The following is a 27904-nucleotide window of genomic DNA, read 5'->3' on the forward strand; positions in this document are numbered from 1 at the left end:
ATAATATAATTTAAACAGATAAGTTTTCAAGTCAGATTTGAATTTATTAAGTGTAGGACTTCTGTGAAGGTCTAATGGTAGTTTGTTCCACTTAGTAGATGCGGCGACTTGGAAAGAGCGACCACCGAATGACTTTAACTGCCATTAAGGAACACATAGTTTTTTCTGATTAAGTGACCGTAACTGTCTAGATGGGATGTCAAATTTGAAGAGATCGCACAGGTACTTCTGAGCACTTCCATCCAGACACTGATAGGAAAGAGACAATATCTTGAAATCGACCCTGGCTTGAACAGGCAACCAATGAAGTTTTTTCAGTGAGTGATATGAGAGCGTAGATTTGACCTAGTCACAATGCGAGTAGCTGTATTTTGGGTGCGTTGAAGACGCTCCATTTGGTACTTTGGTATTCGGACAAGTAGACTATTGAAATAGTCAAGTCTAGAAAAAAATGAGAGATCTAACTAGAACTGAGGCTGCGTCTTCAGTGATGAGATTTCGAATGAAACCAATACTTTTGAGGTGAAAATAACACTTTTTGCACAGATCATTACAGATTGTATTTAGGTGAAATAGAATGGACGTCAGGGGCGTTTAGGGTCATCAACTAAATCAACTCTCTTCTCCGAGAGACGATCTATATAAAACCCGTACTAACCCGTGGACTAATAGTGAAACGTTTAACGACAAAATTAATGTTGAACGTGGAAGTTGAATTTACTTCATCTCTGATAGGGCTAAAGGAGGTGTTCTTACACCCGATTAGATTTTATTACATACTTCGAGAAGGTATTTGTTGAGTAATAAAACCTTCTAGTAGTTTATCGAGGGCTTGCCGTCCTTACCGCACGGTACAAATAAAACCTTCTAGGAGTTTATCGAGGTTCGGGTGCTTCCAGAGTCCAAAATGGCCGCTTTATATAAATGAGAATTTTGGGGATAACTAACCCGAACCCTAACCCTAACCCTTTTTAAAAGACTGAACTTGGGTCTAATTTAGTTTTTACTTCTCTTAAAAGGGTTAGGTTTAAGAATTTGGGGGAGAAGTTCTGGCTTGTTTTGGAATTTGTTGCTTCTAGTGGCGATAATATTTGTACCGTGCGGTAAGGACGGCCAGCCCTCGATAAACTACTAGAAGGTTTTATTACTCAACAAATACCTTCTTGAAGTATGTAATAAAATCTAATCGGGTGGTTCTTAAGGGGCGAAGAATGGGTCGTGGATCTACTTAAACAGAGTTTTTGATGTTATCTGCGGTAAGTTTACATAGGCAGGAAGGATGATATTTGTAGGCTGAAGTTGACTTAATTCGTCAGTTTGGGCAATTTCACCCTGCCCAACGCCCCCGTTTTCTCGCCCTTACCCGAGAGGGGATTTCGCGTTCTTAAGTTAGTGTTATGTTGTACGCGGAATTCGAATCTCTAAGAGGGGCAGAGGGGGTGGGGGTAAAGGGGGTGTTCTTAAGGGAGGAAGGAAGGGTCGTGGATCATCTTAAGCAGTGTTTTTGATGGCATCTGAGGTTGATTGAAATATGCTCGAAAGTTGACCGTTGTATGTATAAGTCGAATTAAATCGTCATCTTGGTCATTTCTTGTCGTTCTTATCCGGGATAGATGGGGATTTTGCATTCTTAAGTTAGTGTTATGTTCTAGCAGACCAATAGTGAGATGTTAGAACGTTATAATATCCATTTTAAAAACTTGTGGAACTGTGGAACGATTTATTAAATCTCCCTTGTGCAATAATAGGCCTATTCAGCGGGTGGGATATTACCATCTAGGCTTCGTCTTCCAATTGTTTTGGGGTGGTTTGTTTTTGTTTGTTTTTTTGTTTTTTTTGGTTTTTGGGGTTTCTTTTTATTATTTCGGGGTGTTTTTTCTTTTTTACTTAAATGTAAATGCATCCTGAAGTCAATGCAGTAGAATAATAAATAGCGAGTCAATCTGTTTCACATAGCTATTGTTTACATAAGACGTTATTGCGTTAACTGGTCCATGCCAAATGGGGCCTTTTACTCAATTTATATACTCATTTACACTAAATAAGAAATATTTTTTATCTAGATACTTCAAACACTTTTTTTTCTAATACTGATTGTAGTGGCCTAGCGTCATTTATCAAGGCCACTAGCAAAGTTCCCGAAAGCGGCCAAGGTCACGAGATGTAAACTCCAGGTGGCCTTGGTAATGGTAAATAGATCCAATGACGTCTAGTCTCTTCTGATCGGTGTGTTCATTGACGTCATTTATATAATATGACGTCCTCTATGCGTCAGTGAAAGTGGTCATTAACGTATATCGTCGGTGTCATTCCAAAACCTCGTAAGTCGGCATTTTTTCGAAAATCACTTTTTTGGATAAAAATACATAATATCAAAAAATCAGAGTTATGTGATAAACAGTTTTCATTTTATTAGCGTGTGACCAAACCTCGTATCACGATTGGCCTGATTTTGTTCTTTTCTAAATCAAATGCTCGTATCTCGGCAACGTGTTATCGATGACGATGTCAAAGGCCTTAAAGTGATATATTATGACAAAATTTCGCAGGATGTAATAACTCCCGTCAAAAAGCAAAACCTAGTAACTCACTTGTTTCTTATTTTGAGAAAACAAAGGAAAACGTAATGAATGAATATTAAACCCCAGCTCATCCAGTAAATAATAGTGAGTAAATAATGTCATTGCTTGTATTGTTTTTAAGGTGGCGATACCAAGTCATTACTGCCGGGCTACGTCAAATAAATCTTTTTTAGTGTCCATGTTTGTCAGTTTTACGCTTCTATATAGAAAATACAAAGACCACTGCAATAATAACGGCCCACAATAATCTCTTGGTCAAATTCTACACATTCTGGCATGAATCTCTTTTGTAGTTTTTACAGAACATCTTAAAGATGAACAAACGTCAGCTTATATTTTACAGAACATCTAATAGGGGTTTTAGAATGACACCGACGATATATATACGGCATTGAGTGGGATAGCGACATTTATTATTAGGGGTGGGGGTGGGGTGGATGGCCGAATGGTTTGCGCGTGCGCCTTGTATCATAAGGACTGTCATTGAGTCAGCTGGCGTCTGTAACGAAAAGCATAATTCAGCCTAACCGAAATTTTGGGAAAAGTTGGAGCCGGGCAAAGGGGCCAGAATTAATATTGAAGTTAATGGGGAAATTATTGGTGGTTTGCGTCCTTATAGGACTATAGTGCGAGTTATAAATAGACAATTTTTCCCTTAATTCCCCCCCTCCCCCTCCTATTCCTGCATTTTTGGGTTGACTTTTTGGTTTAGAATTGGAGAAAAGGGATCAAATTTGGAATTTCATAGCAGTTTTGGGTAATACTGATGATATTAGAGCGGAGGGATAGGGGGTGTAAAGTGTCTTTCTGCAGAGCAATCATTGTGTTGGAAGTAAGATTTTTACCCCAGTCAACTTCAAATCCGTGTAGCAAAAAATCTAAACGGTCAACCCCCTACAAAATTATGATGAGGAGATTGTCAAATGTCGTCTCCATTGTGCCTATAAAGATTAGAACCAACGGAATGTTGAGCAAAGAGCTAAAGCCTGTGATGTTACAGCCATTTAACATTGAAGTCAATGGGCAAACAATTGCTAGTCTGAGTCCTTTTGTGAACTTTTTTTAAAAATAGAGTTGTTTCCCGTAGACATAAATTTTAACTAAACAGAAGTAGTCTTGGTTTTCCAACAATAGATGATTGCTTCGATTTAGAAACTTAGCTAATTGAGACTATTTTTTCTCGAAGTAAATAAATCTCACATTTTAATTGGTTTTATTAGCTATATTTATTTTCATTTTGTTCAAAAAATATATTTTATTTTCAAAACTAGATGTTATATGTATACACATACAATAATAAATTACGAAAGATATTTCTTGAAGTATGAAATGTAATATTAGCCAATCACGTTGCACTACATTATTTTCTGCCAAGAATGGCGGCATCCCTGGCTTGTGCATGACAAATTAATCGAAAAGTTGTTGTTTTACCGTTATTTTACGTGCAAAACAGCTGAGTAGTAACGGTCTTCCGTGTGACACATCCGTGTCTTAACAGTAAAGTGAAACTTTTTTCCATGTAAACGAATTCTGAAGTCTTTAAATTTTCAGTTGTGGCCAGAAGAAGAACCCGCGAATTTACTTCAATTTAGATTTGTTTTCAATTTAATTTGTCTTGTTTTGACTTGGGAAACTAACTTCAAGTTTGAGTACCCTTCAATAAATGGATAAATAACTATCACCAGTAACTATAGATGCAAGTGATGAGATTTGTATTTTACTAAAACATCTGATCTGGTGTATAAATTGTGATTGTCCACTATCATCGTTGTTATGATAGGCATATCCTATGGCCAGAGCATTAAGATTAATTAGCCCAACGGCACAATTTTTTTTTCTTTAACAACCCCCCCCCCCAAAAAAAAACCCCAGAAAAGGCAAATGATACGCACACATTCGTTTTTTAACTTTTTAAATTAACCATAGCTTAACTTGAAGTTTTATCTTTTTCAGTAAGTTGAAATGCCTCGTTTAACGAGAAATGCTCTTAATACAGAGAGTCCTGAGCCAACAAGACGTAGTTCCAGGGCATCCACTCAAGCGTCATCTACCAGCTCTCAAGCTACTCCGCCACCAGCTCCCAGGTAGTTTAGAATTAGATTCTTTTGTATTCTTACCATGCTCTATAAATCAAAGTTTTTCTGATGCTCTATGTTTGGGAAAAGGTTGTTTCATTTTAAAAATAAACTTCCATCGCATTAACCTTGTGGGGGCCTGAGGCAAGTCAATGGTGGGACGTCAGGTTGGTTTGAATTCAGAAAACACATGTAGGCTCAAATGCGACCCAAAGCCTACACCGAGATAATTTAGAAAAATATATTCAAATTCGTGGTGCATTTTTAGGTATATTCTGGGTGAGTAACAATAAGTTAGATAATCTCGAAATATTGAACTTCATTCAATGTATGAATCCCAAGGTTACCCACAGAGTGTAAAAGGGGCCCTATAGCTAGGAGTTAAGATACCTCCCCCACCCAAATTGTGGATTGAGGGCCTTCATATTTCAAATCTAAATTAGAATCTGTCGGTTATCTGATGAAACTTTTGATCTTGTACTCAACCCAAAATTGGTGGGGGGGGGGGGGGGGGAGGGAGACCTGGGAGTGGAGTGGGCCTTCATATTTCAAATCTAAATTAGAATCTCTCGGATATCTGATGAAACTTTTGATCTTGTACTCAACCCAAAATTGGTGGGGGTGGGGAGGGAGACCTGGGAGTGGGACATTTTGACACTCATAGATGCGGTACTGATCCTGGGTTGTTTCATGAATCGATTCTTCCCTCTAATAATATCGGACATGTACATGTACGTCCAATGTCTGTATAAACTTCCAGTTAATTTTTTGTTAAAGACTTGTCATTATACTTTTTCCAGGCACTGAAAATTTTATCCCTGATTTTATAATAATAATTTGTATTATTCCTTAAATGTAATTTTATGTGTCTTCCTATTTGTAGTTGAATAATAAACCAGAACTCCGAAGGAGTACTGACATGTTTCGATAAGTCATGGTCACGTCTTGTCACGTCAACAATCAAGTTTAGATTACACCATGCATTATTGAATATAGTAAGATGCAATACCTATTAAAGCGGAAAAACACATGTCAGTAATAAAACTGGAATTGAACTTCAAGACCAAACTAAATAGATACATGAGGGTCATCATATATACAAAGGTCAAGGGTCATTATAGGTTAGGTCACCAGATAGAAGACAAAAAAAATTCAAAGTTGTTGCCATTTGGAATAGGTCCAAAATAAAATAAAGTTTTTGAAAATCGGAATCAAAAAGGCAGCTGAATATCGATTTGAAGATTTTTTTTTATTTTAAATCCAATATGACCGCCAAATGGTTGAAAATGTTATGGAACAAGGTCTCTGAAAATGAAAGATAATATCTGGGCTATCAACACCATATGTCATTTTCGGTCTATTTTTAAAATGGAGAGAATTATTCATGTGTATTATTAACTTCAGGGGTAGAAGTAGAAGTAAAAGAGGAGCAACTGGGGATGCAGGTGATGGAGAAGAGAAACCAGTTGAAAAACCAGAAACTGAGAAGTCAGGGAGAGGAAGAAGTCAATCTCGTAAAAAAGGTAATTCTTTTCGTTCATTCTAAATTTTGGTAATCAAAGCAATGTCTGTTTTAGCATACTGAAATTTTTATACACCCACATTTTCACATGGACGTATTTTGACATCACCCGGTTGATCTATCAACATTTGTTTGTGGACACTCTATAGGTCACAATTTTTATCTGATTTTGACGAAATTTTAAACATAAGTTTATATCCCATAGATCTTTGATCCTTTTGATACTGGCATGTATCAGACCCTAACATCATGAATTATGGTCCCAGACTGTACGAAAAATTGCGTTTTTAATTTATCAATCCTCTTGAGGTTACCATATTTATTTGATTTCAAATAAACGTTTGAACAAATATATAAACCATTACACTGTAATTACAGTTTGCGTTTGAATTTCATAAAAATTGGATCAAAATATGCTGTCAAAATGGCCGCACCCCTTTACGCAAATAGTGTTAAAGTGTGTAATACCAAGGTTGTAGACCTTTAGAGGTCACAATTTTTATTATACGTCCACATAAAAATATGGACGTATATTGCCGTCGCCCCATCTGTCCGTCTATCGTCCACAATATCTTATGAACGCTCTAATGCTAAAATTTAACATCCAGTTGTTTTAAAATTGATATATGTTGTTTGCATTAGTGAGGTGAAGAAGCCTATTTAATTTCAATAATTTCTGTTTATTACTTTGTTGAACCATGTGAACGCGCTAATGCCAAAGGTTAACATCTGATCTTTGTGAAATATATATGGGTCATTCCATGAAGTTGACACCTAAAGTGTGACATAGGCATTAAAAGTTCAAAATGTATTCGGAGAGTAAATAACACATTGTTTGTTTTGTTTTGAATGTCTCCTGATGTATCAATGTGGTAAAAATATAAAAACTTTACAATTTTCTGTAAAAATTTATCATTTGGTGGTATCAAAATGTAAAAAGATGTAATTTATTTTACAACATCTTTCAAAATGAGTCTACGGGTAACAATGACCAAAAACACATGTTAAAGTTCTATAAAACAGTACTCATAAAAAAAATGCGAAATCAATTCCTAATATTGTACATCTATTTGCCTTGTACAGTTTTTGACCTGTTGATTGTACCATCTAATAAAAAAAAAACATTACATATCCTGGGTAAAAAGAGTTGGTTACATTGTCCACATTAAATTCCTTTGGAAATCAATTTCTAATATTGTACATCTATTTGCCATGTACAGTTTTTGACCTTGTGATTGTACCGTCTAAAAAAAATTAAAAAATTACATATCCTGGGTAAAAAGAGTTGGTAACATTGACCACATCAAATTCCTTTGGAATCGTGATATATTGTTAAGTAATCAGGGATAAAAAATTGCTTTAATCATCCCAAGGAGCTATCACCTTCAAATACAAATGATAATGTGGATGATAGTCATGTACATGTATGTGACAAGCACAATGGTCACCTGTTTAACCTTGTGGGTTTTGCCAAGGACTATCATTTACCCCCACAGCTAAAGCCCTTTGCACAAGCCAATTATTGAAATAACCTAGAGTCGAGTGACAGCTAAAGTCCATCTCTCTCGAACAACCATCATTTAATAAGTTAAGACTTTGGAAATATGATTTAATATTTCATTTATTATTCAACATGTAACATAGTGATCAGTTTAAAAACAAAGACAAAATAAAAATGACATGACAAATAAAATGGGGTTTAATGCAAATGACATAACAATAATGGTAAAATAATTGGACGGATAAAGTGTCAATACTGATTTAATTAAATTAGACGGATAAAGCACCTTACTGATTTAATTAAATTGGACGGATAAAGCATCAATACTGATTTAATTAAATTGGACGAATAAAGCATCAATACTGATTTAATTCAAGTAACGACATGGGATTTGCATTTTTCAGAAAATATCTTCTTCTTCATAAACAATGCTGATACTTAACATTGACTGACTTAATACTTAACTAAGTAATCAAAACATCAGCACTATATAATTTTCCCGCATAGATTTAGTGAATGCCAGTCAAGCCATCCACACGAAAAATCTGGTTAAGTCGTCCACACCCGTTGGTGGAGTCGTCCACACGACTTAGTTTAATTTCGGGATATAGTAATTAATACGTTGGTAAAATCGTCCACACAACATAGTTTACTTTCGGGACACATAAGGTATTCTTAATTAGTATATTTGTCCCCCGCCTTTCGAAGAAAGCAGGGGACTATTAAAATAGATTCATCTGTCTGTCTGTCTGTCTATCTGTCCGTCTGTCCGTCCGTCACACTTTTTGGGACACAATAACTCTCCTTCTAATTGACCTAGAATGTTCAAACTTGGTGTAGGTGTTTATTAGGTCAGTGGCTAAGTGGGTAAGATGCTGGCTCGCTAGCCTGGAGGTCGGGTGTTCGATCCCTGCATTGGCCGAGAAAGTTCGTCCAGATTTTCCGGCGTGGTTTCCCCTTGTCAGTGATACAGGACGGAGGGCCTGACAAGGACAGCTGTCTAGTCGTTCGGATGGGACGAAAAACCGAGGTCCCGTGTACACATTGCCGTGCACGTAAAAGATCCCTTGGCAGTTGGAATTCGATATAAGAGTAGGCCATAGCGCCGCTGCCCGGGCAAAATTTCCCTCATAGCACACTGTATGGCGTATGCCCGTCTTCAATTAGCCCAGGTTAGGTGCAGAAGAGTAGGACGTTAAACTCCATTTCATTTCATTTATTAGGTCAATGCCTTGATGGAGTTCGAAGATGAGCATTTTCTGCTTAGGGTAAGCAGAGATAAGCAATTTGATTGGTTGATGCTTTGGGACACGATAACTTTAGTACTAATTAAGTGAGAGTGATGAGCATTTTCTGCTTAGGGTAAGCGGAGATAAGCAATTTGTTGATGGTTTGGGACATGATAACTTTAGTTCTAATTAAGTGAGAGTGATGAAACTTGGTGTATAGTTTCATTACATCAATACCTTGACTAAGTTCGATAATGAGCATTTTCTGCTCAGGGTAAGCAGAGCGATAAGCAATTTGATTGGCCGAGACTTTGGAACACAATAACTCTCCTTCTAATTGAGCTAAAATGTTCAAACTTGGTGTAGGTGTTTATTAGGTCAATGCCTTGATGGAGTGTGAAGATGAGCATTTTCTGCCTAGGGTAAGTAGAGATAAGCAATTTGATTGGTTGATGCTTTGGGACACGATAACTCTTTAGTTCCAATTAAGTGAGAGTGATGAAACTTGGTGTATAGTTTCATTACATCAATACCTTGACTAATTTTGATATTGAGCATTTTCTGCTCAGGGTAAGCAGAGTGATAAGCAATTTGATTGGCATTATTTAAATTAGTGAAACGAAGAAGCATATTGAATTTCAGCAATTTCCATTTATTACGTCTAGAGTTATGGCCCTTGTTTTACTCTATTGAACCTTGTGAAGGCTCTAACACCACAAGTTATCACCCAATCTTTGTGAAATTTATATGCATGATTTAAATTAGTGAAACGAAGAAGCGTATTTAATTTCAATAATTTCTGTTCATTACATCTAGAGTTATGGCCCTTGTTTCACTTTATTGAACATTGTGAACGCTCTAACGCCATAAATTATCATCCGATCTTTTTGAAATTTATATGCATTATTTAAATTAGTGAAGCGAAGAAGCCTATTGAATTTCAGCAATTTCCGTTTATTACGTCTAGAGTTATGGCCCTTATTTCACTTTATTGAACCTTGTGAACGCTCTAACATCAAAAGTTATCTGCCGATCTGTATGAAATTTGCATGCGTCATTTAAATTAGTAAAGAGAAGAATCCTATTGAATTTCAACAATTTACAACAATTACTTCTAGAGTTATGGCCCTTGTTTCACTTTGTTCAACCATGTTAATGCTCAATTGATGAAAGTTATCATCCAATATGTATGAAATTTATAATTTATAAGCATCATTTAAATTTGTGTAACAGAGGTCTATTGAATTTCAGCAATTTCCGTCAATAATTTCTAGAGTTATGGCGGTTGTGAACCTTGTGACAAAAGTGATCATCTAATCTGTATGAAATTTATATGCATTATTTAAATTAGTAAAACGAAAAAGCCTGTCAATTTTCAACAATTTCTGTAGATTACTTCCAGAGTTGAGACGCTTCTTTCAGTTTGTAGAACCTTGTGAACCCTCAAACGGCAAAAATTATAATCTGATCTGTATGGAACTGTCTCGTAAAGGCCCCCAATTACCTACAAAATAATAAATATGCGACAACCCTTGTCGAACGCTCGGACGATTTAGCTGCTGTGGGTGTATGTTTCGTTGCCTGGCAACCTATCTTCTGATTTTGATAAAACTTAATAATATGTATGTTTATTTCCCAAAGATCTTGGTTCCTTTTGATATTGCCGCATGTCGAACCATAACATCCTGAATTATTGTCCCTTATTGTACGAAAATCGTCTTTCATAGCTTGTTCTCTGTCCATCTCTTGCAAAATGCGGCGTATCTTGCATGGCAACCGCTTGTTTTGTTTCATCTTGATTCACATTTATTAAAACTCAAAAATGATTGAAGCAGCATTTATTGTTGTCATCTGCAAATCAAAACTCCCAAGTGAATTCATTTACATGTATGGTTCTTATTGTCTTAAGAACCGTATATTTATTGATTTGGAATTCTCTGCATGAGAGTATTCTAATTTTATGCATGTACATGATGTTGTTGAATACATTGATACATTTTTGATTTCAGTTGAAACTAATGTTGCGGAGGAGCAAAAACCACGTGGTAAGAAAGAAACCCCTCAGACACCTAAGAGGGGAAGAAGTAAGACACCAGGTGGAAGAAAAGGTAAAGCAGCTAAAGTTGAAGATGTACAGGAACCAGAGGAAGCAGATGAAGTTGGAGATGTAAAAGAAGAGTTAGATCTAGAACCAGAACCAGTTGAAAAGGCCAAAAGACGCACTAAAGCCAAGGCACCTTTTGAAGACAGTCCAAAGCCTCCTATAACAACTTCCCCAACTAGTAGGGGTAGAAGAGGCAGGCCATCCAAAGGAGGGTCGCCTGCAACAAGCACACCACCTGCTAAAACTGCCTCAAGGAGGGGGCGAAAATCAGATGTCCAACCTGATACAGACATTTCAGTTCCTGAATTGGTAGCACCTATTACCAAAGGTGATGAAGTTGTAGCTGTTACAAAAGCTGAAGAAGTTGTAGCTGTCACAAAAACTGAAGAAGTTGTAGCTGTCACAAAAGCTGAAGCAGCTGTAGTAGCTGCCACAAAAGCTGAAGCAGCTGTAGTAGCTGTCACAAAAGCTGAAGAAGGTGTAGCTGTCACAAAAGCTGAAGAAGTTGTAGCTGTTACAAAACCTGAAGAAGTTGTAGCTGTCACAAAACCTGAGGAAGAGACTTCAAGTCCAGAGGTTTCAAAGACATCAACACCATTTAAATCTTCAGAAACACATCAGACTACATTACAGCCTGAACCAAAAACATCATCAAGTCCTGTAAAGAAACCAGATCTGCCCTTAACAGAGAAAGAACATATGCCACATCCTTTTGTAGAACCAATCACACCTGAATCAGAAACAGCTGAACCAGAACCAACTCTTCCTAGTCCAGCCATTGAAGATGTATCACCAATGGAGACCGAACCTGTTGTCCTTGTACCAGCCCCTGTACCAGCGACTACTACTCAAGCTGATCAAACTCCATCTTCCGGCGGGACTAAAAGAAAACTGGAAGAAGCTGATGGTGATGAAGTAGATGAACCCAGCTCTAAGCGACAAAATATTGTCAGTGAAGATCAATCAAATGAAGCCATGCCAGCAATGACAACTGATGTTGAAATGTTTGAACCTGCACCAATCAAACCAGATGTTAATACACTAATCAAACCAGATGACAGAACATCAGCTATACCAACACAATCAGAACCAGTTTCACAATCATCATCCCAAACATCAGAAGCTGAAGCGAAAACTGATGTTGAGGACTTCGTAATAATTTCTCATGCAGATGTTCCTCCAGCCAATAGTCAAGAGATTCAAAAATCACTTCCAAACTCTCAAGTTGAATCTACTGTCTCTGTTCCTGTAAAAACACCTGTAGCTCGAGTTTCCTCAGCTTCAGAAGTCAGTACATCTGAAGCAGAGGCAGCTCCTAGTCTTCCAGTGAAATCAGCTTCAACTGAAGCGGCTGTTTCTAGCCAGATGGACTTTCCCTCAATTCAGACTTCTCAAAATCCAATGGTAGAAGATGTATCACCTGTAGAAAGCAGTATGGATTCAAATATTGGCAGTTATGGGGATGACAAAGAAGCTGTAGCACCACAGGTAAAGCTGATTATGAATTATTTTAATATTAGATGATAGACTACATGTATATAGTAGTCCAGTGCAGCCGAACAGAAGTTAATACATAACATTTCAGGCTACTTTTTTCTACATAAGTCTTTTGTACTTTTGTACAACGGGGTGTACTCTTTCAATGGAATATTGCCGATCCCCCATGGCCCAATTATAATATTAATACAGTTCTATGTACAGGGCAAAGGAATTTCAAATCTTTCTAGAAGTAGATACCCTGTACTACATGTACTTCCCAAATACTTACTTGATCAAATCAGAGTGCGATTTTTTCTACTATTAAAACTATTTTTATTCAGGCATCTGCCGCTGATTCTAACGTATCATCACAGAGTGCAGAAGTGGATATAAACACACATCTAGAGCCTGTGACAGATTCCAATGCCAATGAAGCCATCCCCCAACAAAACAATTCATATAATTGTCAGCCTGTATCTCAACCCATAGTCAGTCAATCAGAACCGGTCACCAGTAGTCAAGCGACAAGTAATGGAGTGAACAATACAACAAACCTTTCAACTTCTCCTAAAAAGACAATCGATCACTTTGAACCAAAGCTGGCGCCAACCAGTGCATTTTTAAGTAACTTCAGTAGCGATATCTTCCATAGACATTACTTGTCGAACCCTGCTCTAACCTCACCCGTAGATAAATCCCGCCAGTTTAGTCTCGTCTCATATAACATACTAGCTGATTGTGCTATGAAAAAAGGTGATTACAGCTATACGGAAGAGAAATATTTAGATCAAACGTATAGACATAATCTATTAATTAGAGAACTCAAGTCATTAGATGGAGATATTGTTTGCCTCCAAGAAGTCAACCCAAATTATTTCAACACGTTATTAAAACCTGAAATGGAAGGGTAGGTACTTTTTACTTCATATTTAGAATTGCTCTAAGTGCCAAATTGTCATGTCTACATATTTGAATGAGTTAGTGGTAAGTGATCAATGATAATTATCAAGCCACTCATATAATTAAATTCATTAGATGAGATAAAGAGCACAGTTCAGCAAATCACATTGTACTTGCTCAATATTTTGAGCTGGAACTTTCATTACAGGGTAAGCTATTTGGTTTATTTCTACCAAATGTTTAGTTTAAACTGATGTTTTGCCTTGTTTCAAAGCGCCTCATTACATATTGTGTCTTAAATATTGGATATCAGGAGCCCATAACACTATCAATATTGATTGAAATTGGCCAATATTAAAGGACAATATTGGTGTCAGTCATTATAAAATAGGTGATAGAACTGGTTAAATACATCCCAAATATAATTTTAACACAGAGATCATTGCTACGGGAGATGTGTGACAAGCACGTAAAGAAACAGGAAGTGACGCCAAACATGACAAACACGAGTTATCCTTCTATATAACTGAATGAAGTAACGAGCGATAACAGACAAATGATCGAATTTAATTTCACTGTTACACATCTCCCGTAGCAATGATCTTTGTGTTAAAATTATATTTGGAATGTATTTAACCAGTTCTATCACATATGTAATAATGACTTACACCAATATTGTCCTTTAAACTCTAATTTGTGTTTTTATACGCCCACATTGAAATGAGGTTGTATATTGTCGTCGCACCCGTTCGTCCGTCAGTCCGGCGTCCACAATTGCTTGTGGACGCTCTAGAGGCTAAAGTTTAAGGTCTTGACACGAAGAGGAATCCTATTGATTTTCAGCGATTTCTGACAATTACTGCCAGAGTTATGGCCCTTGATCACTTTGAGAAATCTTGTGGACGCTCTGGAGGCCAAAGTTAATATCCGATTGACCTTATATTTATACACAGTGTTTAAGGTCATGAGATGAAGAAGCCTATTGGTTTTCAGCGATTTCCGATAATTACTGCCGAATTATGGCCCTTGATCACTTCAAAAAATCTTGTGGATGCTCTAAAGGCCAAAGTTAATATCTGATTGACTTTAAATTTATACAGTGTTTAAGTTCATGAGACGAAGACGCCTATTGATTTTCAGCGATTTCCGATAATTACTTCCAGAGTTATGGCCCTTGATCACTTTGAAAAATCTTGTGGACGCCCTGGAGGCCAAAGTTAATATCCGATTGACTTTAAATTTATACAAAGTGTTTAAGGTCATGAGACAAAGAATCCTATTGATTTTCAGCGATTTCCGATAATTTTTGCCAGAGTTATGGCCCTTGATCACTTTGAAAAATCTTGTGGACTCTCTAGAGGCTAAAGTTAACATCCAATTGACTTTAAATTTATACACAGTGTTTAAGGTCATGAGACAAAGAATCCTATTGATTTTCAATGATTTCCGATAATTACTGCCAAAGTTATGGCCCTTGATCACTTTGTGACGCTCTAAAGGCTAAAGTTATCATCCGATTGACTTCAGATTGATACACAGAGTTTCAGATCTGAGACGAACAAGTATATTGATTTTCAATGGATTTTTATGCCTTGAACAGCTAAATCCATGATATTAAAACGTTAGCATGGGGCAGAACTTTATAAAAACCACACAAATTCTAACGGTTTTCTGATAATTACTTCATGAGTTGTTGCTCTTAATCAGGTTTTAGTGTATTATAAATGTTTCATTACTCGAAAAAAGTAAAAATATGCGACAACTCTTGTTGACTGCCCGGACGATTTAGGTGCTGTGGGCGTATGTTTCGTTGCCTGGCAACCTATCATTAAATAAATGAATAAACATACTAAGAAATATTGACGAATATTTCAATTGGAATAATGTAAAAGTAGTTAATTGTCGAAACAGAGTATAAGACGATTTTAGACGATTGCTGGACTTCTGCTGAAAATTGTATCGACTTGACTTATGACCCGAAAAATACGGTAATTTTGGAGTAATTTGAAACAAGTACGGATCGGCAGAAGTCAGCACGCTTTCATTCTATGGTATAACGATGTCAAGCAATTTTGTAGGAATATTTTTGACATAAATTTGAATACCGTACGGGAATTAAACATGAAAAATAACCAGGTGCATCTATCTTTTATTACGTATGAATTGGAATATTTTGGTGACACATGATTATTAATTGTGGTTTGAAAATGCCTGCTTAAAAAACGATAAGAGTTATGCCCCTTTATTTTGGGAAAATAGGTCTTGACTAGAAATTTTTTTAAATCCCATCGCTGCTCTAGAGGTTAAAGTTAATATCCGATTGACTTTAATTTTATACACACTGTTTAAGGTCATGAGATGAAGAATCCTTTTGATAATCAAGTATTTTCGATAATTACTCCCGGAGTTACAGCCCCTGACCTCTTTGAAAAATCTTGTAGATGCTCTTGGGGCTAAAGTTAATATCTGATTGACTTTAAACTTATACACAGTGTTTAAGATCACAAGACAAAGAATCCTGTACATTTGTAATCAGATTTTCATGTGTTGTATATGTTATCATTACTGACAAAAGAAAAAATATTTCTTGTTGACTGCCCAGGCGACTTAGTTGCTGTGGGCGTATGTTTCGTTGCCTGGCAACTGACCAATCAAATTTATGTAAAGCGATGTCTCCTAAGGAGATATTGCAGTAGATTATGAAATATATCACACAAGCGATATCTACTGTAGAATGTATTATTGGGTGATAAAAACTCTTAACACTACATGTAACTTGTTGTTCTGACCTCCCCCATTGGGGGGTGGTGGATGGCTGAATGGTTAGCGTGCGCGCGCTGTATCATAAAGTCTGTCATTGAGTCGACTGGCGTGGTTTCGAATCCCCGGTTGTACGTGGCAACGAGTAGGGTCGCCTGTCCAACCTCGTGGGTTTTCTCTGGGTCCTCCGGTTTCCTCCCACTGTTAAAGACCCCTACGCACAAGCGAATTATGTAAATAAAATTAAACCATATGTTAGTCCCGAAATGACCTAGTTTGTGTCGAGTAGACGTTACACCCCATTTCTCTCTCTCTCTCTCCCTCCCCCATTGTTGTTTGGTATGGTATGTGGACTATTTATAATAGATGACATTTTTTAGATAATGAACACATTACAATATACAGTTCTATGGATAACAACTATTGAGTTAATTATGGTTTGCCTGAAAATATGAATGTATCTATAACAAAGTCATTCAAATTAATAATTTATAATGTATGGATGATTTTAGGTTGGGTTATATAGGATCTATGCATAAAAGATGTCAGGATTCATTTGATGAAGGAGAAGCAACATTTTATAAATCTAGCAGATTTTCTCTAGAAGAACAGAAAGGTTATTCTTTAAAAGATCTAGCTGATCGTGTAAGTATCTGGTTTAATATTTCCACAAGAAAACTAAGAAATTTGCAGGATGGTTACATGTATTTTCTACCTTGTTTAGTTGAAAATTCTATACTAATTGATGGTAAATGTTGCCAGCGCTGAATTTGGATGAAGATATATTAGGCTATTCCACTTAAGCGACCCTTCCCAATTCCACACTCTCACGACCAGAGTAGGATGGAAGCGTGTTTTTTGTCCACCACCTTTCAAAGAAAGCAGGGCTTCTATTAAAATGGTTGGTTGATGGTTTGGGACATGATAACTCACCTTCTAATTGAACTAGAAGGTGTTTATTTGTGTAGGTGTTTATTTGGTCAATCCCTTGATGGAGTTCAAAGATGAGCATTTTCTGCTTGTAAGCAGAGATACACAATTTGATTGATTTGATTGGGACACGATAACTTGAGTTCTAATTAAGTGAGAGTGATGAAAATTTGGTGTTAGTTTCATTACATCAATACCTTGACTGAGTTCGATAATGAGCATTTTCTGCTCAGAGTAAGCAGAGCCAGTGATGGGATTTCAAAATTTTAGTTGTCGGACATTTTCTTCCCAAAAAAAAAGGGACATAACTCTTATTGATATTTAAGCAGGCGTTTTCAAACCACAATTAAGAATCATGTGTCAACAAAATATTCAAATTCATACGGTAATTAAAAAAAAATAGGTGCACCTCGTTATTTTTCACATTTAATTCCTGTACGGTATTCAAATTTATGTCAATAATTAATATTCCTACAAAATTGCATGACATCGTAATACCATAGAATGAAAGCGTGCCGACTACTGCCCATCCGTACCGGTTTCAAATTCCCCCCAAATTAACGTATTTTTCGGGTCATAAGTCGATACATTTTTCAGCGAAGTCCGGCATTCGTCTTATACTCTGTTTTGATTTATATACGGAAGGTAAAAAAATGACATCCCGAAATTTATTTGACCGTAAACCGTAGTAAACGTCGCATTATAATACAACGAGCGAGTGACACCAACTGCTAAAAAATCCCATTTGACTCTAAGCATGCGCTATCGTCTAAAACAATTACCGTAACTACTTACGTTATTCCAATCAAAATATTCGTCAACATTTTTTAGCGTGTTTATTTATTTATTTAAAAACATAACCCCCATTCAAAATATGATCATAAATCGGATTTATGATCATATTTTGAATGGGGGTTTATGTGCCATCAAAATCGAATCTTTTCTCCCGACATCATACGTATTAGATTCGGCACGTTTACACCTCTTAATTCCACGTGTCTCTCGAGATTTCTACTTTCATTTTGCTTGTGTGTGAAATAGCTTTATTTAACTTTGGCTTCCACTGAAGAAATATGACAGACAAGTTATCGGACACAATGTATATGTGTGTGTGTTAGTTGTATTTTACGTCCGCTTCCACCGAGGTGATATCGCAGACAAGACAATGTATATTGATTTGGGGGTGTTATATACTCTAGGTGACATATATGACTAATGTCTACGGCCGACATCAAAGAGATTAAAACGTGAGACAATGGAGAAATCACGGGTTAATCACATAGATTAAGTTTATTGGATTGATATATAGTCTGACAAAGGAGAAGCAATGATTTCTGCTCAGGATTGAATTGATGAATTAAGTCAGTCAATCAAGGCAGATTAAGTAGTTAATCTAGGTATGTGTATAGACCGTATAAAACGATAAATACGTTGATCACTTAATTACCTAATCAATCCAGCCTATTATCAACGATAATCGGGTTGAGTGGTAGTTATACACTCAGTACACTATATTAATTTTGGAATTTTGAATATTATTTACCATGTCTTGATGTCCGATTCGGCATATTCCTGGTCGGACAATTTGGAAAATAGCGTCGGACATGTCCGGAATATACAGGCAAAATCCCATCACTGAGCAGAGCGATAAACAATTTGATTGGCCGAGACTTTTGAACACAATAACTCTCATTCTAATTGAGCTAGAATGTTCACACATGGCGTAGGTGTTTATTGGGACAGGTGAATGCCTTGATGGAATTTGAAGATGAGAATTCTTTGCTTAGGGTAAGCAGAGATAAGCAATTTGATTGGTGGATGCTTTGGGACACGATAACTCTAGTACTAATTAAGTGAGAGTGAGGACACTTGGTGTATAATTTTATCACATCAATACCTTGACTAAGTTCAATAATGAGTATTTTCTGCTCAGGGTAATTGAGCTAGAATGTTCAGACATGGCGTAGGTGTTCATTAGGTGAATGCCTTGATGGGGTAAGCAGAGATAAGCAATTTGATTGATGGATGCTTTGGGACACGATAACTCTATTACTAATTAAGTGAGAGTGAGGACACTTGGTGTATAATTTTATCACATCAATACCTTGACTAAGTTCAATAATGAGCATTTTCTGCTCAGGGTAAGCTGGGAGATACATGTAAACAATTTGATTGCTAAATACTTTGGAACACAATAACTCTTCTTCTAATTGAGGTAGAATGTTCAAACTGGTCTTTAAAACATGTTATATACTGATTCTTTGTCCTCTTTACAGGCAATAAACAATAAACAGTGCACCCATTAGTAGCAGACATTTATCGTCTGCTACTATCAAACAAGTTTAACAGCAGGTTCATAGTCCTTTGCTGGCTCCCCAGTCATGTTGATATTAAAGGGAATGATCAAGCTGACTTAGCTGCTAAGTCTGCTTAAGATCTTCCCATAACAAAATTTCTTTTACCATTCACAGATTTTAAATCGCCCATAAACTTTTTTATATGTGACTGCTGGCCACGGTCTTGGGATCTTGCAGACACAAACAGACTTCATCACATAAAGCCTCTCTTAGGAGACTGGCCAAGCTCCTATACAACCAGCAGGAGAGATGAAGTGTTTTTTTGTCGCTCTCGCATTGGTCATACCTTTTTAACTCATATTTTCATTTTGAAGCGGGAGCCTCAACCAGAATGTGTTCACTGTCATGTTCCTTTGACAGTAAAACAGTACACATCTTGATTGAGTGCAATTATCTCAAACATATTAGATCTAAATATTACCGTTGCCAGTCAGCACGTCAGCTATTTGCTCAACCAGAGCATTATGATGAATTGCTAGCATTTTTAAAAGAGACAAACTTTTATTCAAAATTTTAATTGTAAATATTTATCTTATATGTTGTTTTAAATATTAATATATGTAAAGGAATTGATATATTTATTTTTGATTATATTTTCTGTGATATTTGTTTTTATTTACATATATGAATACACCCCTGTGATATTGTTTTAATTTGTCTCGTTAAATTCACCATATGTTTGGCGCAATATAGCCCAGTTGGAGCTGACGTGCCATTAAAACATTTCATTTCATTTCATGGTGTAGGCATTCATTGATTGAGTTTGGTGATAAACATTGTCTGATTGGTAGATGCTTTGGGGCACGATAAGTTTTGTTATAATTAAGTGAGAGTGATGAAACTCTGAGTATAGATTCATTACATCGTTACCTTGACTAAGTGCAATGATTAGAATTTTCTGGTTAGGCTAAGGAGCGATAAGCAATTTGATTAAGGTTTAAACTTGATGTGGATGTTCATTAGGTGAATGTCTTGGCTGAGTTCAATGATTAACATTTCGAGCGAAAGCTAAGCAGAGCTAAGAAATTTCATTGGTCGATGCTTTGGGACAAGATAAATTTGATTCTATCTGATAGAGTGATGAAACTAAGTGTATAGTTAATAATCAGTTTGATTGCTTGATATTTTTGAAAAAAATGAATGTGCGATTAATTAGTATGTGTCATCTATTTGTTTTGGGATTTCGGCGGGGGACATCAGCCTCACTGTTAGCTTGTTATTTTTATTTTATCAAAAAAGCACATGTTATTAAAAAACTAAAGGGATGAAATCTCAAAAAATCGTTTTGAAAACTTGTAATAACTTTTTACACTTAAAAAGGAGAAAGAAAAAAGTCCATGTGAGAAATAAAAAGAAGCAAAATCTTTGGTTAGCATTTGTGCGAATCAAGTTAGCTACCTTCATTTGGGCTACCCAAGATTTGATTCACAACATGCGATGCGAATCTGTTTATTGAGACTCCTGCCTAGGCTTCAGTCAGCCTGCACTGATTGTTGTACAAAATATGAGCGACTACATTACCCACATCCCTAGATCCCTAGTAAAGTTGTGAATTTGTTTGTCATAAATGTATCTAACCTGATTCTTACCTGTGGTTGATTAGATTTTCTGCTTTTTCAATACAATATTATATCAATTTTAAACTGTATTGGTAATAAATTATCTTTGTATTTAAAGGAAGTATTAGCTGGTGGATTAAGTGATGAGGTACAAACAGCTGTAAGAAAGTATTTAGATAGAGCTGACGTCCTTCACTTATCTCGTCTCAGGTGTTTACATACAGGAAAGATCATCACTGTTGGGAATATTCATGTGGTGTGGAATAATTTTAAAAGTCCAGATGTTCAGTGTATTCAGGTACATGTAAATCTCTTCAGATTTAAATTAGACAGAACCCAATAAAACATTTATTGATGGCAATCTAATTAGTCAGTGTGTTTCAATAAGATATAGTACTATCTATCTTAAAAGTCAAGATTCAAAAGTCCATAATTACACCATGTCAACTCAGTATAAATTATTTGAATCGAGTCTACAACATACATCAAGAAATGGTAGATTGTATAATAATAGGGGTTTCAGGTCACGTGACTTTAGCGTGAAATCGGACAGCCAGAGGCTGAAATGTACCCCACTTCAATCTACGATTCTGAATTACTATTTTATGTAAATGCATTACTAGCAATTGTATTGCAATAGTTTAATATCAATCTCAATATCTGCAAAGATTCAGGCTATAAAATTATCGAAATGTAAGCGAAATTACCGTTTGTTTACATGAGACGCTCGCGGGAAAATACCGCTCTGATGTCACGCGGCCTGAGATTTTCCATTGCTACGACTCACTTCATTGGTGAATCCGCACCTTAGTTACCGGCGGATTTTGATATAGAACCAATCAAACGATAGATAACATTTTTGTGATTATTATGCTTGTTGATACCACGTGGTCCGACTATTAGACCCAGAGAAAATGAGTTTATCTGTTTAGATGACTGAAAATTGCTAAATTTCGACTAAATATAAAAAAACTTTCTTGAGGTATCATCCAGATTATAAATATGTGCCATATTATCATTCAAATTATTACGATTTTAATAAATTTTAGCTGACAATAACGTGCGGATTTCAGTTTTAAAATTGGTACTAGCGATTCTGAAGGGAAAATACCGCTTATGACGTCACTCAAATATGACTGAAAAGCACTCACTTTGGTGCCATGCCACGCATTGACTGGTATAGAGCATTTTGATTACATTATTGACGTCGATCTCGGATTTTAAAATTCCATAACTTTGGATCTAATTAGAATATTTTGATGAAATAAACAAATTTGGGTAGCATTTTATGTATATTTTCACAAAATATTTTTAATTTTTTTTTTCTGTCATTTGAAACTTTGACCTGAAACCCCTAATAATAACTGTCCTTGAATTGTTACCACATTAAACTCAATTTCGATAACTATCGTAATAATATTCATGATTTGCATTATACTAACATTCAAGGACAGTTATTATACAATCTACCATTTCTTGATGTATGTTGTAGACTTGATTGTCTTAACTAGTGAGAATTTTTGAATATTGCAACTGGGTGATGGAAAGTAGGGAAGTGGACTTTTGATTCCACTTTTCATTGGTGGTGTGTTTCTTTACCTTATATATTATCTACTGATAGAAAATCGGTTTCAGGCATGTTATTGGCCTTAGAATATGGTAATCTCTCTTACGAAGTGAATGTAAAAGACTTTAGACATTATACTAAGCCCCTGTTTAATGTTATTTTTGAAAGAGGTTTTCCATGTTACAGGCGACTGCATTATAATCAGCAGGAGACAATGGGTGATGTCACATCTTCGTTGTTTTGGTGTTGTGACTAACTTTTCCTCTTTAGACTCGGCATATATTTTCATACACACCTAAATTCCCCACACCATAACATTATATATACATGTAGTAAGTGCAGGGGGACTGCACCACACAAAATTTACACAAAAACAAATACATGGACAAGACATCATACTCAGAAAAACACGAGGAGACAAACAATTAAAAAAAATGGGTGTTTTGACTTAAGTGGAATTAGATTATAATTTGTTTTAGTGGACTAATGTGTGACATTGTATTGTAGATTGCCAGTGCTGTAAAGGAAATAGTTAGTAAAGCTGGTAATGATACATCACCATTCTTGTTCTGTGGAGATTTTAACAGTGAAATAACCAGCCCAGGATATCAACTAGCCAGGGATGGTTATCTATCAGATACTAACATACAAAAATTACAATCACTTGAAAACCTAGAAACAACTGATGGATCAGTAAGTAAAATATATCTAATCATCAGTAATTATTCTGCTCATTCTAATATTTATCAAGACATTTTTATGAATGAAAGTCTTTTAAATAAAAAAACAACCTTATATCTGTGGATGAATTGGTGGGCAATGTGGAAATTTAATTACTGGTAAGCGTTCTTAAACATACATTATGCAAGAGCTAAATCTGCCTATTGCAGGTCTCTCTTTAGGCCTGAAATGTTATCTAGATTATTAATTAGACATTAATTAACTTATCCAAACCCTAATCAACTAGCCTGGGATATTTAGTGAATTAGGATCCGATTCGCTGCCAAATGCTCATTCATGGATAATCGATACTATGTTTTTTATCGCACCGACTTTAGTAATGATGATCGAGGCTAGGCCCAAAATTCGATCGTTAAATTCTCTGTTCAGAGTAGAGCAATTTGACTGAAGTTTTCAGCAAATTCCCTTTACTTTATCTAGTTTTCCCCCACCTTTCGAAGAAAGCAGGAGACTATTAAAATGGGTTCGTCCGTCTGTCTGTCTGTCACACTTTTGGGACACAATAACTGTTCTTTTAATTGAACTAGAATGTTCAAACTTTGTGTAGTTGTTTATTAGGTCAATGTTTTGATAGAGTTCGGAGATGAGCATTTTCTGCTTAGGGTAAGCAGAGATAAGCAATTTGATTGGTTGTTGTTTTGGGACACGATAACTTTAGTTCTAATTAAGTGAGAGGGATGAAACTTGATGTATAGTTTCATTACATTAATACCTTGACTAAATTCGATAATGAGTATTTTCTGCTCAGGGTAAGCAGAGCGATAAGCAATTTGATTGACCGAGACTTTTGAACACAATAACTCTCATTCTAATTTAGCTAGAATGTTCACAGTTGGCATAGATGTTTATTAGGTGAATGCCATGATGGAGGTCGAAGATGAGAATTTTCTGCTTAGAGTATGCAGAAATAAGCAATTTGATTGGTTGATGCTTTGGGACACGATAACTTTAGTTCTAATTAAGAGAAAGTGAGGAAACTTGGTGTATAGTTTTATCACATCAATACCTTGACTAAGTTCGATAATGAGCATTTTCTATTAGGGTAAGCAGAGCATTAAGCAGTTTGATTGGTCGAGACTTTGGAACACAATAACTCTCCTTCTAATTGAGGTAGAATGTTCAAACTTGGTGTAGGCATTCATGTGAATGCCTTGATGGAGTTTGGTGATAAACATTGTCTGCTTAATGTAAGCAAGGATAAGCAATCTGATTGGTTGATGCTTTGGGGCACGATAACTTTGGTTATAATTAAGTGAGAGTGATGAAACTGAGTATAGATTCATTACATCGTTACCTTGACTAAGTGCGATGTTGAGAATTTTCTGCTTAGGCTAAGGAGCGATAAACAATTTGATTGGTCAAGACTTTGGAACAAAATAACTCTGCTTTTAATTAAGGTAGAATGTTTAAACTTGATGTAGATGTTCATTAGGTGAATGTCTTGACTGAGTTCAGTGAGTAACATTTCGAGCTAAAGCTAAGCAGAACTAAGCAATTTCATTGGTTGATGCTTTGAGAAAAGATAACTTTGATTCTATCTGATAGAGAGTGATGAAACTTAGTGTATAGTTGATAAACAGTTTGATTGCTTGATACTTTTGAAAAAATAAATGTGTGACTCATTAATATGTGTCATCTATTTATTTTGGGATTTCGGCGGGGGACATCAGCCTCACTGTTGGCTTGTCTTTAACTATTATAATGAGAACTGCCAGCTCTTTATCTAATCTCCCATAATGTATCTTTAAGCTTTTAGCTTGAAATAAAATGTTATTTTCTTTTAGAAGTCTTTGCTGAATCATTTATGGAGAGCATTCCAGCACACAGCTTCAAATTTGAAGAGTGCTTACTGTACTGTCCAGGTAAGAAAAATAAACTAATCTTACAGATGGTTCCATTAAAAGCCAGGGAAAATATAGTTCCAATTGCTGGTTTGATTGAACTGATAAATCAGTGAGTGCATAACTAAAGATAGATATATAATGGAGACTTTTGGCAATCGTAAAGTTCTGGTCCCTATCGCGTGTCCGTATTGATTTTGCGTGTGACATCATCATTGCATGTGTATTTCTCATACGTGATACGGCACACAGATACGGTAGCATGTATCGAACAGCTTTCATACGGAAAAGGTCCGTATAACATCGTCGTCTATTTTACCGTATTTTTTGCTACTTTTAGATGCTGAAACGTTGTGCTGTGGCGTTTTTATGAATCTATGTGTATCCTAGAACACAAAGGTGTATGTTTGACGTGATTTTAACCATGATAAAGACTGGAATTTAATCATTAATCTACGTGCTAAATTTAGGGAGGTGGGACCGTGCAATCTGTAAAAAGGGTATATAATTTCTGAAATGATACATTAGTGAAACCAAAAATTGTTGTTGAAGTCAAAGATTTTTAATAAGATTCGACACTAAATTTTAAAATAAAATTTAAATAGCTCAGCGACTGTTGAGCGACTTTGCTCCCTTCAGGAATTTGTAGGCCAGGCACTTGACTAGTACTGATGTTTATCTTAGTAGATAACTGCCATCATGCTGTAATAGAACTAAGCTCAGCTCAGCTACTCATACATACGCAGCGCGAAAATCTGCCAAAACTCTAAAACTACATTGACATGTGACGATACAGATACATGATATGGATGGAAAAAATTCCGCTTGCCAAAAGTCTCTAATAAAAGGCATGATTTCTTACAAGCCTATTTGGATTTACACCAATAATGATATGCTATCATATTTATCTTTATAATTTCAGGGTCAAGAACCAACTCTCACATCATTTACAGCCTTTATGCATTCTGCTGTAGATTATATTTTCTACAATGGCAATAGTTTAAATGTAGATGGCGTCTTACAAGTGGTACATGAACAAGTGATTGAAAAGACATGTGGCATGCCCACTGCTCAGTTCCCTTCAGATCATGTCTCATTAAAAGCTGTGTTCAATTTCAAGGAATAAGTACAGGTACATGGATCTCATATTATAATGTACAGAAAATAAAAGAACCCTTTTCAGAAAATGTTTAATGATGCAATATTTGATTTTAATTGTTGCATGTCTTGAATTCATGTTTTCCTCGTAACAATTCATCATATTCAGCTGATATTTCATTATGATATATTACTATGAATATAAAAAATTTCTTAGCTTTCAAATAATTTCTGTTGAAAGCTTATTACTTGTATATACAGAGAATTTGCCTGGCAACCTATCTTTAGATTTTACTGATTATTGTATTTTAAAACATTATGAGATCTTTCTGTTTAATTTCAGGTTAATTAATACTTGAGGAACATTAGGAGTTGATGCTATGTGTTTCTACTGTAAGAAAAAATACTAGAAAAATTTCATTCATTTAAACCACCTATAAATAATCATATTATCATTTTAATCACCAACACATAAAATGTGCAGTATATATTATATATAATATATTATAGAATATATTCACAGCTATTGTTTAGTTTTGTCTAATTTTAACTAAGTGGTGGCGTCGACTGATTTAGACACTGTTTATTGCTCCTAACTTTGTTTCATTTTGCTTTTTTTAATTGAATGTTAAAAGCTTTTTAGCAATAAGAATATATTTTATGTGTATGACTTTGTTAATTGTTTCTGCATTGATTATAATTGTTTAATATCTTGTTTATGGTTCAATTATATTGCATATTTATGTTGTATACTGTTGTATTATTATATAAAAAATATGCTTTTTAAATTTCACTTAATTATGCCTAATACAGAAATTGTAAATAATTATTATTGTACAACAGTCAAAATCGATCGAAAATAAAATTTATTGGCAAGAGATGGATGTTACTTTTACTTCTGGTTATTTATGTGTGAAAAATGGAGAGAATATTTGTGCTAGGGAAATTTGTGGCATGTAAATCAATGTGATTGGATATGCTAGATATGTTTAGGTAGAATAGTGTTGCTATCAGTGTGAGCTGTTCAGCCTGCATACAGTAGTTGACAGTTGAAAGAATCGTCCTCTAGTTACCTGCCACTTTGCACAATGTTAACAAAGTTGCATATATCCCATATATATTAATGTAATTGACATCGGAATGTGACCAAGGACAGATTTCTCTGTTATTTTTATACAACCACATTTCGTGTGGAAGGGTGTTGTCATTATCTTCATCCCTCCACAAGTCCTTGTGTCCTCTCTTCACAACTGAGTGTTTACAGATCTTTTCGAAATTCTCAAGGATTATAAAGAACACCGCTATCCAAACTCATCTTGTGGAGTTACGCCAACCGTTTCGTAGAGTGTTTTGCAAGGATTGTTGGTTGGGCTACATATATATGGAACACCTATATCCAAACTCATATGCCAAACTGTTTATATCCAAATTTACTAAATCTTGTGCATGCGATAGAAGTCAGAGTTCTTTGATCAAATTTTTATGAACCCATGTGTTCTGTTGTAGCACATGTTCATCAACATTTGGCTTGTTTATAATACTTAATAGAGGAATGCACTGTTTTGTTCAGTATTCTGGGATCATTGCTATAGGATCTACCATAGATAGACTAATTATTATAATTGTATAAGACAGTTGCCTTCATATGTTTAGTGGGTC

The 27904-nt window shown here is 35.7% G+C and overlaps 1 protein-coding gene across 4 annotated transcripts; it reads left to right on the forward strand.

The window, feature by feature from the left end:
- The first annotated feature begins 3941 nt into the window (after positions 1-3941).
- LOC126810919 (mucin-2) lies at positions 3942-27125 on the forward strand. Of its 4 annotated transcripts, none has more exons than XM_050536297.2 (11): positions 3942-4079; positions 4536-4666; positions 6062-6180; positions 10919-12501; positions 12834-13399; positions 16665-16797; positions 21117-21296; positions 23073-23258; positions 25091-25168; positions 26070-26279; positions 26589-27125. In XM_050536297.2, the coding sequence occupies exons 2-10, from the start codon at positions 4545-4547 to the stop codon at positions 26271-26273; spliced, it is 3171 nt and encodes a 1056-aa protein (XP_050392254.2). In that variant the 5' UTR covers positions 3942-4079; positions 4536-4544; the 3' UTR covers positions 26274-26279; positions 26589-27125. The 4 variants fall into 4 exon arrangements, with proteins under 4 accessions (XP_050392254.2, XP_050392255.2, XP_050392256.2 ...); XM_050536298.2 differs by having other exon boundaries at positions 3949-4101; XM_050536299.2 differs by having other exon boundaries at positions 3949-4084.
- The last annotated feature ends 779 nt before the right edge of the window (positions 27126-27904 follow it).

Source organism: Patella vulgata, chromosome 2 (assembly GCF_932274485.2).
Source record: "Patella vulgata chromosome 2, xgPatVulg1.2, whole genome shotgun sequence".
NCBI classification, from domain to species: Eukaryota; Metazoa; Mollusca; class Gastropoda; family Patellidae; genus Patella; species Patella vulgata.

Coding starts and splice junctions, on each gene's coding strand:
- LOC126810919 (XM_050536297.2), top strand. CDS start 4,545: ATGCCTCGTTTAACGAGAAATGCTCTTAATACAGAGAGTCCTGAGCCA. Junction 21,297..23,072: donor CAGATGTTCAGTGTATTCAG/GTACATGTAAAT, acceptor ATTGTATTGTAG/ATTGCCAGTGCTGTAAAGGA. Junction 23,259..25,090: donor TAGAAACAACTGATGGATCA/GTAAGTAAAATA, acceptor ATTTTCTTTTAG/AAGTCTTTGCTGAATCATTT.